Source organism: Salvelinus alpinus, chromosome 6 (assembly GCF_045679555.1).
Source record: "Salvelinus alpinus chromosome 6, SLU_Salpinus.1, whole genome shotgun sequence".
In the NCBI taxonomy this organism is placed as follows: Eukaryota; Metazoa; Chordata; class Actinopteri; order Salmoniformes; family Salmonidae; genus Salvelinus; species Salvelinus alpinus.
Window position 1 is genome coordinate 70,218,399 of NC_092091.1, and position 19,780 is coordinate 70,238,178.

General features: G+C 41.1%; 1 protein-coding gene across 3 annotated transcripts; it reads left to right on the forward strand.

Moving 5' to 3' along the window:
* Positions 1–2,988: 2,988 nt before the first annotated feature.
* Positions 2,989–14,895, forward strand: LOC139579224 (hydroperoxide isomerase ALOXE3-like). 3 transcript variants are annotated; one of them, XM_071407693.1, is made up of 15 exons: positions 2,989–3,138; positions 4,186–4,339; positions 5,007–5,214; positions 5,474–5,555; positions 5,673–5,795; positions 6,544–6,647; positions 7,183–7,355; positions 8,705–8,848; positions 10,601–10,804; positions 12,520–12,606; positions 12,883–13,052; positions 13,186–13,307; positions 13,509–13,609; positions 13,824–13,994; positions 14,149–14,895. In XM_071407693.1, the coding sequence occupies exons 2-15, from the start codon at positions 4,193–4,195 to the stop codon at positions 14,326–14,328; spliced, it is 2,016 nt and encodes a 671-aa protein (XP_071263794.1). In that variant the 5' UTR covers positions 2,989–3,138; positions 4,186–4,192; the 3' UTR covers positions 14,329–14,895. The 3 variants fall into 3 exon arrangements, with proteins under 3 accessions (XP_071263794.1, XP_071263793.1, XP_071263792.1); XM_071407692.1 differs by lacking the exon at positions 2,989–3,138 and adding an exon at positions 3,251–3,663 and having other exon boundaries at positions 4,176–4,339; XM_071407691.1 differs by lacking the exon at positions 2,989–3,138 and adding an exon at positions 3,253–3,663.
* Positions 14,896–19,780: the final 4,885 nt, after the last annotated feature.

Sequence of the window (19,780 nt, forward strand, 5' to 3'; positions counted from 1 at the left end):
GGCCTGTATCAGATGATACCTACATCAGGGCCTGTATCAGATGATACCTACATCAGGGCCTGTATCAGATGATACCTACATCAGGGCCTGTATCAGATGATACCTACATCAGGGCCTGTATCAGATGATACCTACATCAGGGCCTGTATCAGATGATACCTACATCAGGGCCTGTATCAGATGATACCTACATCAGGGCCTGTATCAGATGATACCTACATCAGGGCCTGTATCAGATGATGCCTACATCAGGGCCTGTATCAGATGATGCCTACATCAGGGCCTGTATCAGATGATACCTACATCAGGGCCTGTATCAGATGATGCCTACATCAGGGCCTGTATCAGATGATGCCTACATCAGGGCCTGTATCAGATGATGCCTACATCAGGGCCTGTATCAGATGATGCCTACATCAGGGCCTGTATCAGATGATGCCTAGATCAGGGCCTGTATCAGATGATGCCTACATCAGGGCCTGTATCAGATGATACCTACATCAGGGCCTGTATCAGATGATACCTACATCAGGGCCTGTATCAGATGATACCTAGATCAGGGCCTGTATCAGATGATACCTACAGCAGGGCCTGTATCAGATGAAAGTTGCAGAAACTAGACAACTGCATGTTCTCTAAGTACGCAGAGACCTCCTTCGTCAGTACACTCTCTCTTCTTCCTGCACCTTACAGTAGCTACTTTGTTGAATGTTGTGGTAAATGTTCCATGTTGTTAATGGTCTGCCTTGGTCTTGTTGTCCCCCTTCCTGTTTGGTAAATGTTCCTCCATGTTGTTAATTGTTTGCCTTGGTCTTGTTGTCCACCCTCCCCTCCAGTTTGGTAAATGTTCCTCCATGTTGTTAATGGTTTGCCTTGGTGTTGTTGACCCCCCCCCCCTTCCAGTTTGGTAAATGTTCCTCCATGTTGTTAATGGTTTGCCTTGGTCTTGTTGACCCCCTCCCCTCCAGTTTGGTAAATGTTCCTCCATGTTGTTAATGGTTTGCCTTGGTGTTGTTGACCCCCCCCCTTCCAGTTTGGTAAATGTTCCTCCATGTTGTTAATTGTTTGCCTTGGTGTTGTTGACCCCCTCCCCTCCAGTTTGATAAATGTTCCTCCATGTTGTTAATGGTTTGCCTTGGTGTTGTTGACCCCCCCCCCTTCCAGTTTGGTAAATGTTCCTCCATGTTGTTAACGGTTTGCCTTGGTGTTGTTGACCCCCCCCCCTTCCAGTTTGGTAAATGTTCCTCCATGTTGTTAACGGTTTGCCTTGGTCTTGTTGACCCCCCCCCCCCTCCAGTTTGGTAAATGTTCCTCCATGTTGTTAACGGTTTGCCTTGGTCTTGTTGACCCTCCTCCCCTCCAGTTTGGTAAATGTTCCTCCATGTTGTTAATGGTTTGCCTTGGTGTTGTTGACCCCCCCCCCTTCCAGTTTGGTAAATGTTCCTCCATGTTGTTAACGGTTTGCCTTGGTGTTGTTGACCCCCCCCCCTTCCAGTTTGGTAAATGTTCCTCCATGTTGTTAACGGTTTGCCTTGGTCTTGTTGACCCTCCTCCCCTCCAGTTTGGTAAATGTTCCTCCATGTTGTTAATGGTTTGCCTTGGTGTTGTTGACCCTCCTCCCCTCCAGTTTGGTAAATGTTCCTCCATGTTGTTAACGGTTTGCCTTGGTCTTGTTGACCCTCCTCCCCTCCAGTTTGGTAAATGTTCCTCCATGTTGTTAATTGTTTGCCTTGGTCTTGTTGACCCCCCCCCCCTCCAGATTGGTAAATGTTCCTCCATGTTGTTAATGGTTTGCCTTGGTCTTGTTGTCCCCCCTCCAGTTTGCGACTCACCTGGTGAAAGTAAACTACCCTCGGGTGACCACCCTGGACGGAGGCATCAACAAGATGAAGCCCACAGGCCTCCTCACTGTCCCCTCCCCCCAGATCTGATCAGAGACCACAACCGCCAGCTGCCAAACAAACTCGGTCCCGCCCACACAAACAAAAGGGATCCGCTCGTCCATAGTCTACCAACGGGCATTCTTTTTTTCTTTTTTTATATAAACTTATCGTAAGAACATTTTGAAAATATTTGCTTGTGTTTCTGTATATTGTTTAACTTTTAGATTTCATAATTTGATGTAACAGTCTCTTTTTTTTATTCTTACGTTGTAGTACTGTATGTATGTGCTCAGAGATGTCACAGCATTAAAATGACTGAGATCAGCTCCTCACTGTACAAAGTGTCTGACTTCTGTTTGCATAAGAGATAAGAAAGGGTGTATCATTTGAAGATATAAGGGAAGAGGTCACATTGATAAAATGTTGAGGTCTTCCGTCTCATCATAAAAGAGAACTCAAGGGTTGCGTTGATAGTTGACATACAGGGGGTGTTGCATCAAAAGCATTGTACTACTCACAGTTCATGTCTGCTATCACTGCTCAGTGCGTATGTAAGTGTTTTCATGTTAAGATAGTGTATTTACAAACTTTAATCTTTAAAATCTATTATTACAACCATATGGGCCTCATACTGTAGACACACTAAGCTCACTGTAAACCTAGCTCCATGATAAAGACATATATTGGTTTGACCTGTTTGACCTCAAACCTGACCCTGTCTACCCTGCGCCTGTGTTTGTTCTGCAGGAATCCCTGTATTATGTACACAGTGAAGGTAATATACAGATTGCATATGTAAGTACTGCAGTCCCTGCAACTCCATTTCTGAACAGAAAGGCAGCATACAGTAGGTGGGATTTGTCCTGTTACGACCCAAATAGATGTCCCAGTGGGCAAACGTTTTAATTTTCTGGTTTTCAACTGACTTTCTGGTTGAGAAGACGTCATGCAACCAGGTATTCTTTGGAAATTGCCATGAAGGATATGCGATAAGATGCAAGTTAGTGATACGTATTGACCGGGTATGTGTCCTGCCAAAAAGCACAATGGATGTTGCATCATCAGTGTGAGTAGGAAGGATTTGGAGGCTGTCCTGGCGTAGCACTCTACGGCACTGCATCTCAAGGCAAGAGGCGTCACTACAGTTCCTGGGTCGAATCCAGGCTGGATCACATCCAGCCGTGATTGGGAGTCCCATAGGGCGGTGCACAATTGGCCCAGCGTCGTCCGGGTTTGGCCGGGGTAGGCTGTCATTGTAAATAAGTATTTGTTCTTAAATGACTTGCCTAGTTAAATAAATGTTACATAAAAAAGAATACTGTACAGTATTGTATATATAGTACTAACTTGATATAGTAACTGCACAAGACTCGTAAAATCCTGTTTGGATATCTTGCAGAGCACCTAAACAGAGTCTGTGACAATGCAATTTCCCACATGTAACTTGCATTGCAGTGCTGAGCAAACATTTAACCGTAAGCCCTCAGAATTGGGAAATTGACGTTACAACACCCTTTCAACCACGGCTCAACCTTTACAAGCAGATTCAACACTTCTGCTGTGTATTTACAATAGGTGATTGGGCAACGCTTCGCTATCAACAGTGCCAGAATTTATCATGCAGGATATGCAAGGTTAATGGTGGGAAGTAACACCCAGATATGTACATATGGTTCTACACACACCTCCAGCCAGGTATAAAACGAGCAGTAGGGAAGGTGATCATTACATGCATGTTAAGGCACAGTTAACAGGGTACTACAAACTATCAACCAATCAGGTAAGGGAACTCTGAATGTTTTATTTTTGATAATATGGAAGACATTTTCATCAAGCAAAAGAGCACAGATGTGTGCAAGAAATACAGTTCAACTTGATGTGCCGTGTGATTTCATGTTTTGTTTTCTTCAAATATGTGTAGAATGAGGAGACTATTTAACCAGAGATCAGTGTACTGAGCCATGATATGTGTGCATTGCGTGCACACAATGCAATGGGTATATTGGATAATATGCACATTGAATAAGCTTATTACTCCTGTCTATGGTTCGTTTGCTCACTATCATTTGCTTGTGCAAAATGTCCCCCTACATGCTGTGTGTATGCAATAACTGTGGCTTTGCAAGTTTGTTATTCAAGCAAGAATACCCTAAAAAAATGATTTTGTTATATTAAAATGGATCAACAGATATCATGCAAGTCTTAATATTTGCAAAAATGTTTGCACCGTCTACATTGAATGAAATGTTGTTTGCTGTGCAGTCTCAGTGTGTGCAGATAAGCCTATCATAGTGTTTTTCAGAGTCAAAATGGCAGATTACAAGGTGACTGTGCACACACACAACATCGCAACTGCCACCACGATGAACAACGTCTTCATCAAGCTGGTTGGCGAAAAAGGAGAGAGTAAGCGCACGTGGCTCACTAGCTTGAAGGGAGGCTTCTATCAAGGCACGGTAAGTCAGTCATGCTCCTATCAGTACTAAGAGATATTTATCTTTAAAGCTAGAATCCTTAATTGAAACAATAACAAAGAGGCGCCCCGCCTCTGTTTTGGTAAAAAGCTGAGGGATGGGCTTGTAGAAATGTCACCATTCTCAAACTCATAGAAAAATGTATACTTTTAACCATGTTTTGTGGCTGTAGCTTAGTGTTTGTTTACATTTATATTGCTTACAATCATTGGGTTCTGATTGGGTACGACAGTTGAACTAAGAAATTATAAAATATATTCTTCAAGAATCTATGAGTATATATAATTTATAAGTCCAAAAAATGGATGTAGCAACAAATGATTCTAGCTTCAATAAGACTTACCATTTGCATTTTTCAAATACTGTCCTCAAAACACACCCAAACGCACCCAATATGTTCATACACATATAGTGTATATGACATGAAGACTTTGTTTCCTGTATGTTGGGCCCTTACGTAATAATACTGGTAGTACAGGATTAGTTATATTTGCCATTGTTATTTGCTTTCTCACACAGTCCAGGTTCTGCTCTCTCTCACTCTCTGCCCCTCCCTTTTTCTCTCACTCTCTCCCTCCCTCCATCTCATTCCCTCCATCTATCTCTCACTTCCATCCATCTCTCGCTCTCCCCCTCGCTCTCTCTGCAGGCGTCTCGTGAATTCGACGTGGTGTGCCCCTTTTCACTCGGCACGCTGGTGCTGATAGAGCTGGACAAACAGCCCCTCCCACTCTTCCCCCAGGACGCCTGGTTCCCGTCCAAGGTTGTCGTGACGACGCCAGAGGGAGACACATGCCAGTTCCCCATCTACCGTTGGATTATGGACAAGGAGGTGCACCTGTTCAGAGAGGGCACAGGTCAGCACGGTGTGACGTTATGAAACAACATCACATGCAGACATGTCAGAATGAGTAATGCATGGGAAAAAAGTGGATACTTGCAACCATTGTGAGGGGGAGGCATTTCCTTTGTGTGTGCATGCTGTCACTAAGTTTTAAAAGCTACTTTGCCTCTTAGGGCCACCGTACATACAGTAATACATGCAACACTGGTTCTGAAGGATTAGTGCAATAATACGTGTGATTAACTTGATTTATTGTTTTTTATATTTTTCAGCTAAAAGACTCTGTGATGAAACTAATCATCTTGCCAGGTACAGCAGAGAAAAAGAGATGAAGAAGAGAACTGAGCAATACTGGTAGGTGCTGTGGTCTTTCGTCCTAGCTGCCCAGTCTGTCTGTTATATCTGACCAACCTCCATATATTTCCTGCTCCTCCCCTTTCTCCTGCTCCTCCTGCTCCTCCTCCTACTCAGCTGGGATACCTACAAGGAGGGTTTCCCCGGCAGCATGAAGGCAGACAACCCTCTGGATCTTCCCAGCGAGATCCAATTCTCGTTCACCAAGGCCACCCAGTTCCTCTTCACCGCCGCCACCGGGTGAGTTCCTCACCAAAGCCAAATGTATACCCGACTTGAGTACACAACACGAGAATGCAATGTACTTCTCATAATGGCTTCCCTATGTGATAAGTGGCAGAATGAGGAATTGGCGTGCTCAACTCGAAAGTCTGTAGTAACAAAAGGTTGTTGGGTGCCGGGTTCAAAAGGCATGCACTGGGGGGAAAACCCCCCAAAACCCTCATTCATTCAAATATTCTTTACATTTTAATGTATTTTTAGGCACTAGAAGCTGTGAAAAATAGTAGAACAATGTATGTAAATAATTAATGTAAATTATGATTGTGAAAAAATATACTACAATGTTCCATCATTTATAACTATGTGTGAATGCCTTATTTTTCTCCAAACGCTGATGAAGGCTGTCGCCCAAATGTGTCTGATTGCTCTGACCTCTCCTGCTGATAATTACATTCAAATGTAAGAATAGTTCAGTGCGGATTTGAGCTTTTTTCCTTTGTCCAGTACGTGGTGAGTTTAACATTTTGGGTTGCACATACTTGCATATTTTTGCGACTATGCAGGACAGCCATTGTTGCGTTAGCGTATTGCGTTGCGTACGTCGGGCATAACTCATCCTCTAAGGACAGTTCAAATAGTACTTCCTGCAGCAGATCATCAAAGCTCTTCTAAAGTATTCCATTCATTTATATTGTTGAGTTGTACATTTCCTCTGTGAAACTCTATTGGCTCATCTTGACATAGTTCCTTGTCTTCCATTGTGTAGGATCACTGAGCTGAAACTGAAGGGGTATTCCGACAGCAAGAAGAACTGGAAAAACATTGATGAAATCAGCAAAGTCTTCTGCTGCAATAGAACTGTCATCTCAGGTGAGTGCATTTCATAGGTGCATTTGCAGTATTAACTCCAGGGGCCTGTTTATTAGGTGGTAAACGTTTTGAAACAAAGTGAAAGGGGAAAGTAATACTACTTGAATATGTCCAATAAAAATATACATACAGTACCAGTCAAAAGTTTGGACACACCTACTCATTCAAGTTTTTTTTTCATTTTCACTATTTTCTACATTTTAGAATAATAGTGAAGACATCAAAACTATGAAATAACACATATGGAATCATGTAGTAACCAAAAAAGTGTTAAACAAATATTTTATATTTGAGATTCTTCAAAGTAGCCACCCTTTGGCTTGATGACAGCTTTGGCATTCTCTCAACCAGCTTCAAACTTTTGACTGGTTCTCTATATATACTCTATATACTGAAAACGACCCTGGTTTACTAGGCATCATGTGGAAGAAAACAGACTTGCCTGTCCAATAAGAAACTCTTGATTTGTTTCTGTTGCAAAAGGTTTTGCTACGGTGTGCACTAATTAATACAACCCAGAATTTCCTCCTTCCAGACTACACACAGGAGCACTGGAAGGAAGATGAGTTTTTCGGGTACCAGTATCTGAACGGCTGCAACCCCATGTTGATCCGTCGCTGCTCGGAGTTGCCGGCAAATTTCCCCGTCACAGAAGACATGGTGAAGCCCTCTCTTCGTGGATCGTCCAGCCTCCTAAGGGAATTGCAGGTACTGTACAGTATGTCAAAATGGGACTCTTTGGTAAAATAAATGAATTGTTAAAAGTTGCCTAAATTATTGCAGTACCACTTATATTATGGGTGGCGCTGGACTAGGGGCAGTCCTCTTGGACCTAGGTGAATATCTTAGATATTCCCAATTATCAATGGAAGTCAATGGAGATCCCTTTGTTGGATGTCTAGATGTCCACTTTCTTGGACCATCAGAGGCATGTACCAGATTCCTTTTTGGACCTCCAGATGACTTTTGTGGAGGTCCATCCAGTATGTTTCTCAATAGCTAGGTTTCCATCCAATTGGCGACAGATTTTCATGCAAATATTCTCAAACCCGCATAAAAACAATATGCACATTTCCCCACGATAGATGTTTCCATCATATTGACCTGTTGCAGATATATAGCTGTGTGATGACGTAGTGCACATAAAAATAACCTTTGTGGTCAAATTACCATGTACCCAAACATAAAAAAAAAAACATGTAAATGGCATTTCCATGGCATTTTCAACTCTGATGACATTGTCACAATTATTTTTCTGTTATATAGCGAATGTGCCCACTCTGGTCTTGCCACGTGCACTCTAGCCAACAGCTGGCAGATACAGTGCAGGTATAGCCTACATGATGACATTATTATATGGACCAAAAATATTATTTTTTACTTATCAACGGCAGTCAAGCATCGGTCATCATGTCACCAGAAAAAGACCCTCAATATTTATTGGACAGGAGCATCAAGATCATCACTGTGCACTTTCACCACCCTGTGAAGTTCATCATAACTTATTTAATCTGTAGACTAATCAACTGCATGTGTTCCCGAGTCGTAGTGAGAGGACCACACAACATATCATCATGTGACTTTACTTAGATATGATGGTTATTATATCAATTTTTGCACATTAAAGTGCCATTCCACCACCATTTCTCCCATTATACATTTTACCGACACAAAAATATCCCACCCTGTCTAGCATTCTTTGTTTTGTTGACATGCTGAAAGTTTACAGACAAATATTCTGTTTCCTTCAGGCCTGTCGTGACATTTTCTATCCAACATGTACTTCAAAAATGTTGGATGGAAACCTGGTCACTGAAAAAATGAAAAACATCCCAGTATTACTTTCTTTTATGTTTTTGTGGGGGGATGGTAACCCTAAATTCCAAGAAAGTAATCGCAAAAATAACTTTATTGGATGTTTTTTGGGGATAATCCTAGTAAAACACAGAGCTAAAATAGCTGTTCCATTCCAAAATATCAAGAAAGTGAACCGTAATCATAACCTGTTGCATTGTAACTTTTGGATTTATTCTCCCATGTCATCCAATCCCAAACAGAGCGGCAACATATTCCTGCTTGACTACAAGAACCTGGATGGATTAAAGGCAAACGTGATCAATAGGAAAAAACAGTACATGGCGGCTCCTCTGGTCCTGCTCTACAGAACCCCTAATGACAAGCTGGTTCCCATCGCCATCCAGGTAAGGTTGACCTAACTAATGTTGAAGTGAAGACTACAGTCACGGAGACCATTACAAGTGAGAGAGTCTGTAAACCCATCATGATTCAATCTCCTTTAGAGAGCCCACTTACCCGTGGAGGCTGGTGGAGGTAGAAATGCAGAGTACAGGCTCATTACTACCGTTCCCTTCTTTACATTCCAAACATTATGACGAGCCCATCCTCCCCATGTTTCCCTCCACTGTCTTCAAATGCTTTTAATTAATGCATTACACACTTAGAACATATGGTTCATCAAGGGTTCTTTGGGAAGGGTGATGGTTTTATGTGAAACCTTTGAGTCCTTCAATGCTTCTTTGGAGTTCAGAAAAGGGCTCTTTCCTCTTTTTGTGATAATTCAAATGTGTTTGGGGGGGGAGGGGCAGCTCATAATTATTTGGGGTGTGGTTTGATCAAGGCTCGTTTTGAGTGACAGTGTCATTCCAGTTTATCTGTTGTGTTATTATGTCATTACATGTTAAATATGACTATGGCCAGTGAAAGTGTCTTGTGAAATACGTAAAGGATAATCAACGACTATGTGTTCTCTGGAAAATAAGTAATAATGAGGTGTGTTCCACAATGCGCTAGCAGAGTGGAACTAACCTTCCACAGAGTTACATTATTTTCCAGAGTACGCATAGAGCCCCGAGTTGATTATCCCTTTTATACCATGGCTATAATTTAGCACATTTACTGCTAGAAATGTGTTCATTTGCAGGGATAAATGAGTTCAACATCCACTGAAATAGCTAGCAAGTTTACTAGATAGCGACACTAGATGCCTGGGTAACCAAAAGGACTTGGTAGTTTAGCTAACCAAACCATCAGTCCTAGCTTGCTATTATGAATTCTAATTCAACAATGCAAATAACATTTGCGCATAGCCTACAGCCATGTGCCCTTTGTTGAGCTTATAATATGAATAAAACATTTTTTTTAAACAAATGTATCAACAGTTTAAGCTAAACGGTCTGAGCTCTTGCGTCAGCCTATTGCATTTTTACATTTTTGATGTGCAGTGGTTGTATGCATTTTGAATCTGTCAGTCTTTTGAACCGTAGACATATTTTTTGTATCATCCCAGCGATGACGGGAAGCCCTTACTTTCAAGACATAACAAGTAGGCTATTTGGTTGTAATTGTAACGTTGCAACATTTTCTACCAAGGGTGTCCAACCATCCTCCAGGAGAGCCTTGTTGTATTTTGAGACTGCCTTGAATATGCAAAGAAGCCAATAGACAGAGTGTAGCCTCCATGTTTGTCTGATTCCCTATGGTAAAAAAAAAGATAGTAATGCATTTCATTTTGTAAAGTGGTTCCTTGCATCATACAATGATGTACAAATGGTGTTACAGACCATTTTTTTGTGTCTTGAGCTTTTGGACAAGTAAAAAATGTTTCCTACTTGTACAAAGGACAAGTGGCTAAAAAAGTGAATGTCAAGCCCTGAACCAAAAAGGGTTGAAACGATAGCAGAACCCTTTTTGGTGCTATATAGATTTTTTTTTTAAATAGTTATTTATAGAACCTTAGGACAGGGTTCTTTATAGCACCATTATCATTCCATTTATAACCTTATGTTCATGGTTTTTTATAGAACCTTCAAAAAAGGGTTCTATGTAGCACCAAAAAGGAATCTGCTATTGTTATTATTTGTATTTTTCCATTAAACAGGGATTATGTTGCTGGTAGCCATCTATGAGGTCCCTAACACTCTCTCTCTCCACAGCTGAATCAGAAGCCTGCAAAAGACAACCCCATCTTCCTTCCTACTGACTCTGAGTATGACTGGCTCCTGGCCAAGATCTTTGTGAGGAGCGCTGACTTTCAAGAGCACCAGCTCAACGTCCACCTGCTGCGCACTCACCTTCTGGCTGAGGTGTTCGCCGTAGCACTGCTGCGCAACATGCCCATGGTGCACCCTCTCTACAAGGTACATAACACAGCATAGCATAACATAGCATAAACCCAGGAGGTTGGTGGCACCCTAATTGGGGAGGACGGGCTCGTGGTAATTGCTGGAGCGGAAAGAGTGGAATTTGATCAAAACACATGGTTTCCATGTCTTAGCATACCATAATATGGCATAGCATAACATAATATATCAGTGCATAACATACTATAACCTAATATAGCATAACATAATATATCATAGCATAACATAACATATATCATAGCATAATATAACATAGCATAACATAATATAGCATAACATAATATATCATAACATAACATAATATAACATAATATAGCATAACATAATATAACATAATATATCATAGCATAACATAATATAGCATAACATAGCATAAAATAGCATACAATAACGTAACCTAATAAAGCATAGCATAAGATAAGATAACAAAATATAGCATAACATAATATAGCATAACGTAATGTATCATAGCATAATATAACATAATATATCATAGCATAACATAATATTACATACTATAGCATAACATAATATAACATAACATAATATAGCATAACATAATATAACAAAATTTAGCATACCATAATATATCATAGCATAATATAACATATATCATAGCATAATATAACATAGCATAACATAATATAGCATAACATAATATATCATAACATAACATACTATAACATAATATAGCATAACATAATATAACATAATATATCATAGCATAACATAATATAGCATAACATAGCATAAAATAGCATAGAATAACGTAACATAATAAAGCATAGCATAAGATAACATAATATATCATAGCATAATATATTATATCATAGCATAACAGAATATAGCATAGCATAACATAACATAATATAGCATAGCATGTCCAGTTAGTGCTCCGAGGTGCGTCAAATACAAGAGGTGTAGACCTTACCGTGAAATGCTTACTTACCAACAATGCAGTTAAGTAAATAGAGTTAAGAAAATATTTACTAAATAAAATAAAGTTAAAAAAGTAACACAATAAAATAACAATAACGAGGCTATATATAGGCGTACCGGTACCGAGTCAATGTGCTGGGATACAGGTTACTCGAGGTAATTGAGGTAATTTGTACATGTAGGCAGTGGTAAAGTGAGGGTTGAGGTCAATATAAATAGTGGCCATTTAATTGATCGTTCAGCAATCTTATGGCTTGTGGGTAAAAGCTGTTAATGAGCCTTTTGGACCTAAACTTGGCGCTCCAGTACCGCTTGCCGTGCGGTAACAGAGAGAACAGTCTATGACTTGGGTGACTGGAGTCTTTGACAATTTTTGGGGCCTTCCTATGACACCGCCTATTATATAGGTCCTGGATGGCAGGAAGCTTGGCCCCAGTGATGTACTGGGCCGTACACACTACCCTCTGTAGCGCCTTACAGTCGGATGCCGAGCAGTTGTCATACCAGGCAGTGATGCAACCGGTCAGGATGCTCTCAATGGTGCAGCTGTAGAACTTTTGGCAAATCTTTTCAGTCTCCTGAGGGGGAATAGGCATTGTCGTGCCCTCTTCCCGACTGTCTTGGTGTGTTTGGACCACCAGAGGATAATGACACATGAAAGTATAATACACTTATTTCTAATGTGGTCCTCCAGACAGTCCTTATTAATGCCAGTTTATCTCTTGGGATTGTTGACCATCCATCCTTCTCTCCACCCTGGTTTACTGCTTTAGCTTCTGATTCCACACACCCGCTACTCCCTCCAGATCAACCTCTTGGCCCGGGCATTTCTAATAGCTGATGAAGGAGTTTTCACTCAGGTAGGCTACTGACTGGACTGTTTCCATAGAAGTGTGTGGTGTCCATATTGGGAATCACACATCCATGGAAGTTGTGTCAGAGTCAGCATACATGCGGTTGTATGTCTTGTAGTGAACCTACAGTACCCCCAAGTATGGTCATTTGGCACTCCGGGTCAACATACTTGCTGGTAGGTTAACTATCTCTCATAGAACCAGTGTAATATTGCAGCTTAGTTAAAGTACATTATAATGTTACAGAATTATGTAATCAAGTAACTTTAAGTGACGTTGTAGTTTGCTGCTTCGGGCGGAGAGGGGATGATTGAGATCCTGAGGAGATCTTTGGCCTCATTGACCTACAGCTCCCTCTGTGTGCCGGAAGACATCACTGCACGAGGTCTGGAGTCAGTCCCCAACAACTACTACAGGGATGATGGACTCAAGCTGTGGGACATCATCCACAGGTAGGCTACGACAGAGCAGACCTACATGGTAATACAGTATCATCTGCTGGTAGAATCTAGAGTGAAAGTATAGCTTTACATAGATATGATATCTTCTTCTTCCTTCGTTCTTCCGTTGTCGTCTTCGGTATAGGTTTGTAGAGGAAGTGATTAGTTTCTATTACAAGAGTGACTCAGAGGTCCGGGAAGACCAGGAACTACAGAACTGGATCAAGGATATCTTTGACCATGGCTTCCTGGCCCAAGAATGCACAGGTGACGATGTACAGGGTAATAGTGTGTGGGGGGGGGGGGACGTATGGGTAAATGTCTTGTTTTTACCAATATGTTTTTTGTTTCTGGACCATAACTCACAACTTCCATGGACGTGACTGTCCTATAGTAACAGTCCACCCAGCTCCCCTGGCATAACTCCATTCATCACACACCTCTCTCGGTTCTTATCTTTCTGTCCAGGAATCCCTCAGTCTTTCTCCACTGTGCCAGAGGTCGTCAAGTTCGTCACCGTGGTGATCTTCACCTGCTCAGGCCAACATTCTGCTGTCAACTCTGGACAGGTGAGTGTAGCATAGCCCATACTTTTTTCAAGTGTGTTATTAATCTAAATCTAAGCACTACTGACATTATCTGCATCCTCTAACATTTAGGAAGAGACATATTTGTAAAAATGTTGCAAGGTTTTTTCTGTAATTCCTTGCCACTATCATATCATTTCAGAATAGCACTATATTGGATGTCAGTAATAATCAGTCATTTTTCATCATGTTACAGTATGACTATGGTGGCTGGATGCCCAACACCCCCATCTCCCTGAAACAGCCACCTCCCACCACTAAGGGGCAGTCTACTGAGAGCACCATGCTGGAGACCTTCCCTGATGTCGGCACAACAGCACAGGGCATGTCCACCATGTGGCTCCTTAGCAAGCAATCCAGTGACTTTGTGAGTCTGCCATCTTTCATGAACTATAATCAATATCATCTAGGCCCGAAATACTATATTTAGCTACAAAATATCCTATTTAAGTGTCATTTTTAATGTTAATGATATTGTAACTATCAATATTTTTCTAACTTTGATTATTCTCCATATGCAGGTGGCCCTTGGCCAGTACCCAGAGGAGCACTTCAACGAGATACCACCCTGCATGATGATTCAGAAATTCCAGACGGAGCTGAAGGTGTTCAGCGAGACCGTCAATGCCAGGAACTCTGGGCTACCAGTGCCATACACCTACATGGACCCTGCTGTGGTGGAGAACAGCGTGGCCATTTAGATAAGCCAAAGTCCTAGACCAGGGTCCAGTTCATTAGGGACTGATTGGAAGAAAACTAAGGAACTACCTTATTTTTGTTGTCCTTTGTTTAGCGCTTTAAAACGTTTTCCATTGCGTGCCCTGATGAACACGACCCAATGATTCTGCAGGCATGCAATACTAAACATTCTAAAATCTACAAAATGTATTGAGTATGTCAATTTTTGGAGCTTTGCTTAATTAAGCTAATGTCCCACTTCAATCAGATAAAGGGAAATCGCACTGCGGTTGTTAACTGTGTTAAACCAACACACACCTCCACATGGTGTCCCTCTCACAGACAAAGATCTTGTTGATGTTATTATTACCTTTGTACTTGTTAATGGATGTTAAGAAATACAGGGTCTTTCTGACGGATTCATTTCTGGTGCCATATAACTACGGACTACAGGGACTGCTGGTGAAAATGAGCTCTCCTGCTAAATGATGTGACACTGAAATGTTGATTAACAGTAGAGAAGTGTCAGAATAATATGAGAGAACAATAGGTGTGACTCTCGTTTGCAATTAAAAGCTAATCATTTTTAATCTCCAGTCTTATTGTGGTATTTGCCTCATCTCATTTTGGTTGAAGCCCTGTCTACCTCCCTCATGTACAGTGGGGAGAACAACAGTCCCGTGTGGCTCAGTTGGTAGAGCATGGCGCTTGCAACGCCAGGGTTGTGGGTTCAATTCCCACGGGGGGACCATGATGAATATGTATGAACTTTCCAATTTGTAAGTCGCTCTGGATAAGAGCGTCTGCTAAATGACTTAAATGTAATGTAAATGTAAACAAGGATTTGATACACTGCCGATTTTGCAGGTTTTCCTACTTACAAAGCATGTAGAGGTCTGTAAGTTTTATCATAGGTACACTTCAACTGTGAGAGACGGAATCAGAAAATCACATTGTATGATTTTTAAGTAATTAATTTGCATTTTATTGCATGACATAAGTATTTGATACATCAGAAAAGCGGAACTTAATATTTGGTACAGAAACCTTTGTTTGCAATTACAGAGATCATACGTTTCTTGTAAGTCTTGACCAGGTTTGCACACACTGCATCAGGGACTTTGGCCCACTCCTCCATACAGACCTTCTCCAGATCCTTCAGGTTTCGGGGCTGTCGCTGGGCAATACGGACTTTCAGCTCCCTCCAAAGATTTTCTATTGGGTTCAGGTCTGGAGACTGGCTAGGCCACTCCAGGACCTTGAGATGCTTCTTACGGAGCCACTCCTTAGTTGCCCCGGCTGTGTGTTTCGGGTCGTTGTCATGCTGGAAGACCCAGCCACGACCCATCTTCAATGCTCTTACTGAGAGAAGGAGGTTGTTAGCCAAGATCTTGCAATACATGGCCCCATCCATCCTCTCCTCAATACGGTGCAGTTGTCCTGTCCCCTTTGCAGAAAAGCATCCCCAAAGAATGATGTTTCCACCTCCATGCTTCAAGGTTGGGACGGTGTACTTGGGGTTGTACTCATCCATCTTCTTCCTCCAAACACGGCGAGTGGAGTTTAGACCAAAAAGCTCTATTTTTGTCTCATCAGACCACATGACCTTCTCCCATTCCTCCTCTGGATCATCGAGATGGTCATTGGCAAACTTCAGACGGGCCTGGACATGCGCTGACTTGAGCAGGGTGACCTTGTGTGCGCTGCAGGATTTTAATCCATGACGGCGTAGTGTGTTACTAATGGTTTTCTTTGAGACTGTGGTCCCAGCTCTCTTCAGGTCATTGACCAGGTCCAGCCGTGTAGTTCTGGGCTGATCCCTCACCTACCTCATGATCATTGATGCCCCACGAGGTGAGATCTTGCATGTAGCCCCAGACCGAGGGTGATTGACCGTCATCTTGAACATCCATTTTCTAATAATTGCGCCAACAGTTGTTGCCTTCTCACCAAGCTGCTTGCCTATTGTCCTGTAGCCCATCCCAGCCTCGTGCAGGTCTACAATTTTATCCCTGATGTCCTTACACAGGTCTCTGGTCTTGGCCATTGGGGAGAGGTTGGAGTCTGTTTGATTGAGTGTGTGGACAGGTGTCTTTTACACAGGTAACGAGTTCAAACAGGTGCAGTTAATACAGGTAATGAGTGGAGAACAGGAGGGCTTCTTAAAGAAAAACTAACAGGTCTGTGAGAGCCGAAATTCTTACTGGTTGGTAGGTGATCAAATACTTATGTCATGCAATAAAATGCAAATTAATTACTTAAAAATCATACAATGTGATTTTCTGGATTTTTGTTTTAGATTCCGTCTCTCACAGTTGAAGTGTACCTATGATAAAAATTACAGACCTCTACATGCTTTGTAAGTAGGAAAACCTGCAAAATCGGCAGTGTATCAAATACTTGTTCTCCCCACTGTATTACATTTTTAAAAATACACGCATAAAACGATTAGAAAATTACATGAATTCCAGATATAAAAAAACAAAACAAATGTTTTTCTTTTTTTTTAAGGCTGGATCAGCTTGATATTGCAGAAAGATTGTTGCTTCCATCAACATAATTTTCTGCATAATTTCCAATCCCCCATATATTTTGGGGGTAAATATATATATATCCACATACATACATACCCATATATATACACATATGCATACATAAACATTCATACATATATACATACACACACATATCTACAGTTGAAGTCGGAAGTTTACATACACCTTAGCCAAATACATTTAAACTCAGTTTTTCACAATTCCTGACATTTAAACCTAGTAAAAATTCCCTGTCTTAGGTCAGTTAGGATCACCACTTTATTTTAAGAATGTGAAATGTCAGAATAATAGTAGAGAGAATGATTTATTTCAGCTTTTATTTCTTTCATCACATTTCCAGTGGGTCAGAAGTTTACATACACTCAATTAGTATTTGGTAGCATTGCCTTTAAATTGTTTAACTTGGGTCAAATGTTTCGGGTAGCCTTCCACAAGCTTCCCACAACTTGGGTGAATTTTGGCCCATTCCTCCTGACAGAGCTGGTGTAACTGAGTCAGGTTTCTAGGCCTCCTTGCTCGCACATGCTTTTTCAGTTCTGCCAACAAATGTTCTATAGGATTGAGATCAGGGCTTTGTGATGGCCACTCCAATACCTTGACTTTGTTGTCCTTAAGCCATTTTGCACAACTTTGGAAGTATGCTTGGGGTCATTGTCCATTTGGAAGACCTATTTACGACCAAGCTTTAACTTCCTGACTGATGTCTTGAGATGTTGCTTCAATATATCCACATCATTTTCCTCCCTCATGAAGCCATCTATTTTGTGAAGTGCACCAGTCCCTCCTGCAGCAAAGCACCCCCACAACATGATGCTGCCACCCCCATGCTATACGGTTGGGATGGTGCTCTTCAGCTTGCAAGCATCCCCCTTTTTCCTCCAAACATAATGATGGTCATTATGGCCAAACAGTTATATTTTTGTTTCATCAGACCAGAGGACATTTCTCCAAAAGTACGATCTTTGTCCCCATGTGCAGTTGCAAACGGTGGTTTGGCTTTTTTATGGCAGTTTTGGAGCAGTGGCTTCTTCCTTGCTGAACGGCCTTTCAGGTTATGTCGATATAGGACTTGTTTTACTGTGGATATAGATACTTTTGTACCTGTTTCCTCCAGCATCTTCACAAGGTCCTTTGCTGTTGTTCTGGGATTGATTTGCACTTTTCACACCAAAGTACATACATCTCTAGGAGACAGAACACGTCTCCTTCCTGAGCGGTATGACAGCTGCGTGGTCCCATGGTGTTTATACTTGCGTACTATTGTTTGTTCAGATGAACGTGGTACCTTCAGGCATTTGGAAATTGCTCCCAAGGAGGAATCAGACTTGTGGAGGTCTACAATTAATTTTTCTGATGTCTTGGCTGATTTCTTTTGACTTTCCCATGATGTCATGCAAGGCACTCAGTTTGAAGGTAGGGCTTGAAATACATCCACAGGTAAACCACCAATTGACTCAAACGATGTCAATTAGCCTATCAGAAGGCATGACATAATTTTCAGGAATTTTCCAAGCTGTTTAAAGGCACAGTCAACTTAGTGTATGTAAACTTCTGACCCACTGGAATTGTGATAGAGTGAGTTATAAGTGAAATAATCTGTCTGTAAACAATTGTTGGAAAAATGACTTGTGTCATGCACAAAGTAGATGTCCTAACTGACTTTCAAAAACTATAGTTTGTTAGCAAGAAATTTGTGGAGTGGTTGGAAAACGAGTTTTAATGACTCCAACCTAAGTGTATGAAAAACTTCCGACTTCGACTGTGTATATATACTAATGGAATTGTTTACCATACTAAAACAAGAGTTCAGTTCACGTTACAGGGTTGACCTTAAAATGAAGAACCATGATGTTGAACATTTTGAGAAATGTTGTCTTTATTCACATAAAAAAATCTGATGCATAGAAATGTCCATGTAATCTATATTAAAGGGCAGTTCATTTAATACAACAGGCTTTTATAATTGAGTGCACAATATCTTTTTAAAATTCCAAAGGCGAGGCTAAGTCTACTCTATTCCTGGAACGGCCCTCCTAAGACCTATGCTTGTGTTAGCAGAAAGCACAAGCATGTCAAAATGACCCGTCTCCGCACTCTCAACTACAGTATGTATAGCATTCCAGTTTCCAGTAAGATTTAAACGATTTTCCAAAGAAAGAGAGGCATTATGTGAACACCAGCTCCAAAAATCAGGTGCTTGGAATTTGATTGATGAGAAAAGAAATGTATTCCTGCACAGTCATGTTTGTGAAGCCAGCATGTCCCTCAACATTTTATCAAGGAAGCAATAGTTTGTTTGTAGGGTTGTAACAATATATTCCTCACCAGGACCCATAATCAGACCCATGTTATTTGTATATTAACAAAGTCTAGTACATTCCATAAGGTAATTAGCAATGTGCAATAAAGTATTAGGCTATGAGTTATAGTTGACTATAAAAAATTGGTCTGAAAGTTAAATCAAAGGAATTGAATAACATTGTAAAATGAATTAACTCCATTATACAACGCAAAAGCACACGTTTAAATGAATGATCATTTAGAGAGAGACAACCTCAGGACAGCATCAAAAAGAGATATGAGAACATTTTAAACCATTTGTTCTGTTGGTATTCAAACTATGAGTTGTTGACCAATAGAATCCTGTAAAGGGGAACTTCCAAACAGATCACCAGACCTACAGGATGTGATCACAACACTTCTACTCCCCAGAGGTGGGAACATTGCAGATGAGGCAGAAATCCTCAGAAAGACATGTTTGTGTGGTGACTGTTTTCCTCAGAGTTTCATGCCTAGACCTGACACTCCCAAACCTACAGTTCTGGTCAAGAGTTTGGACACACCTACTCATTGCAGATTTTCTTTATTTTTTTACTATTTTCTACATTGTAGAATAATAGTGAAGATATCAAAACTATGA

Excerpts from the sequence above, each read along its gene's own strand:
- LOC139579224 (XM_071407693.1), top strand. The coding sequence starts at position 4,193 with ATGGCAGATTACAAGGTGACTGTGCACACACACAACATCGCAACTGCC. Across the intron at positions 5,556-5,672 it reads AAGAGAACTGAGCAATACTG|CTGGGATACCTACAAGGAGG; the intron begins GTAGGTGCTGTG and ends CCTCCTACTCAG. Across the intron at positions 8,849-10,600 it reads TGGTTCCCATCGCCATCCAG|CTGAATCAGAAGCCTGCAAA; the intron begins GTAAGGTTGACC and ends CTCTCTCCACAG.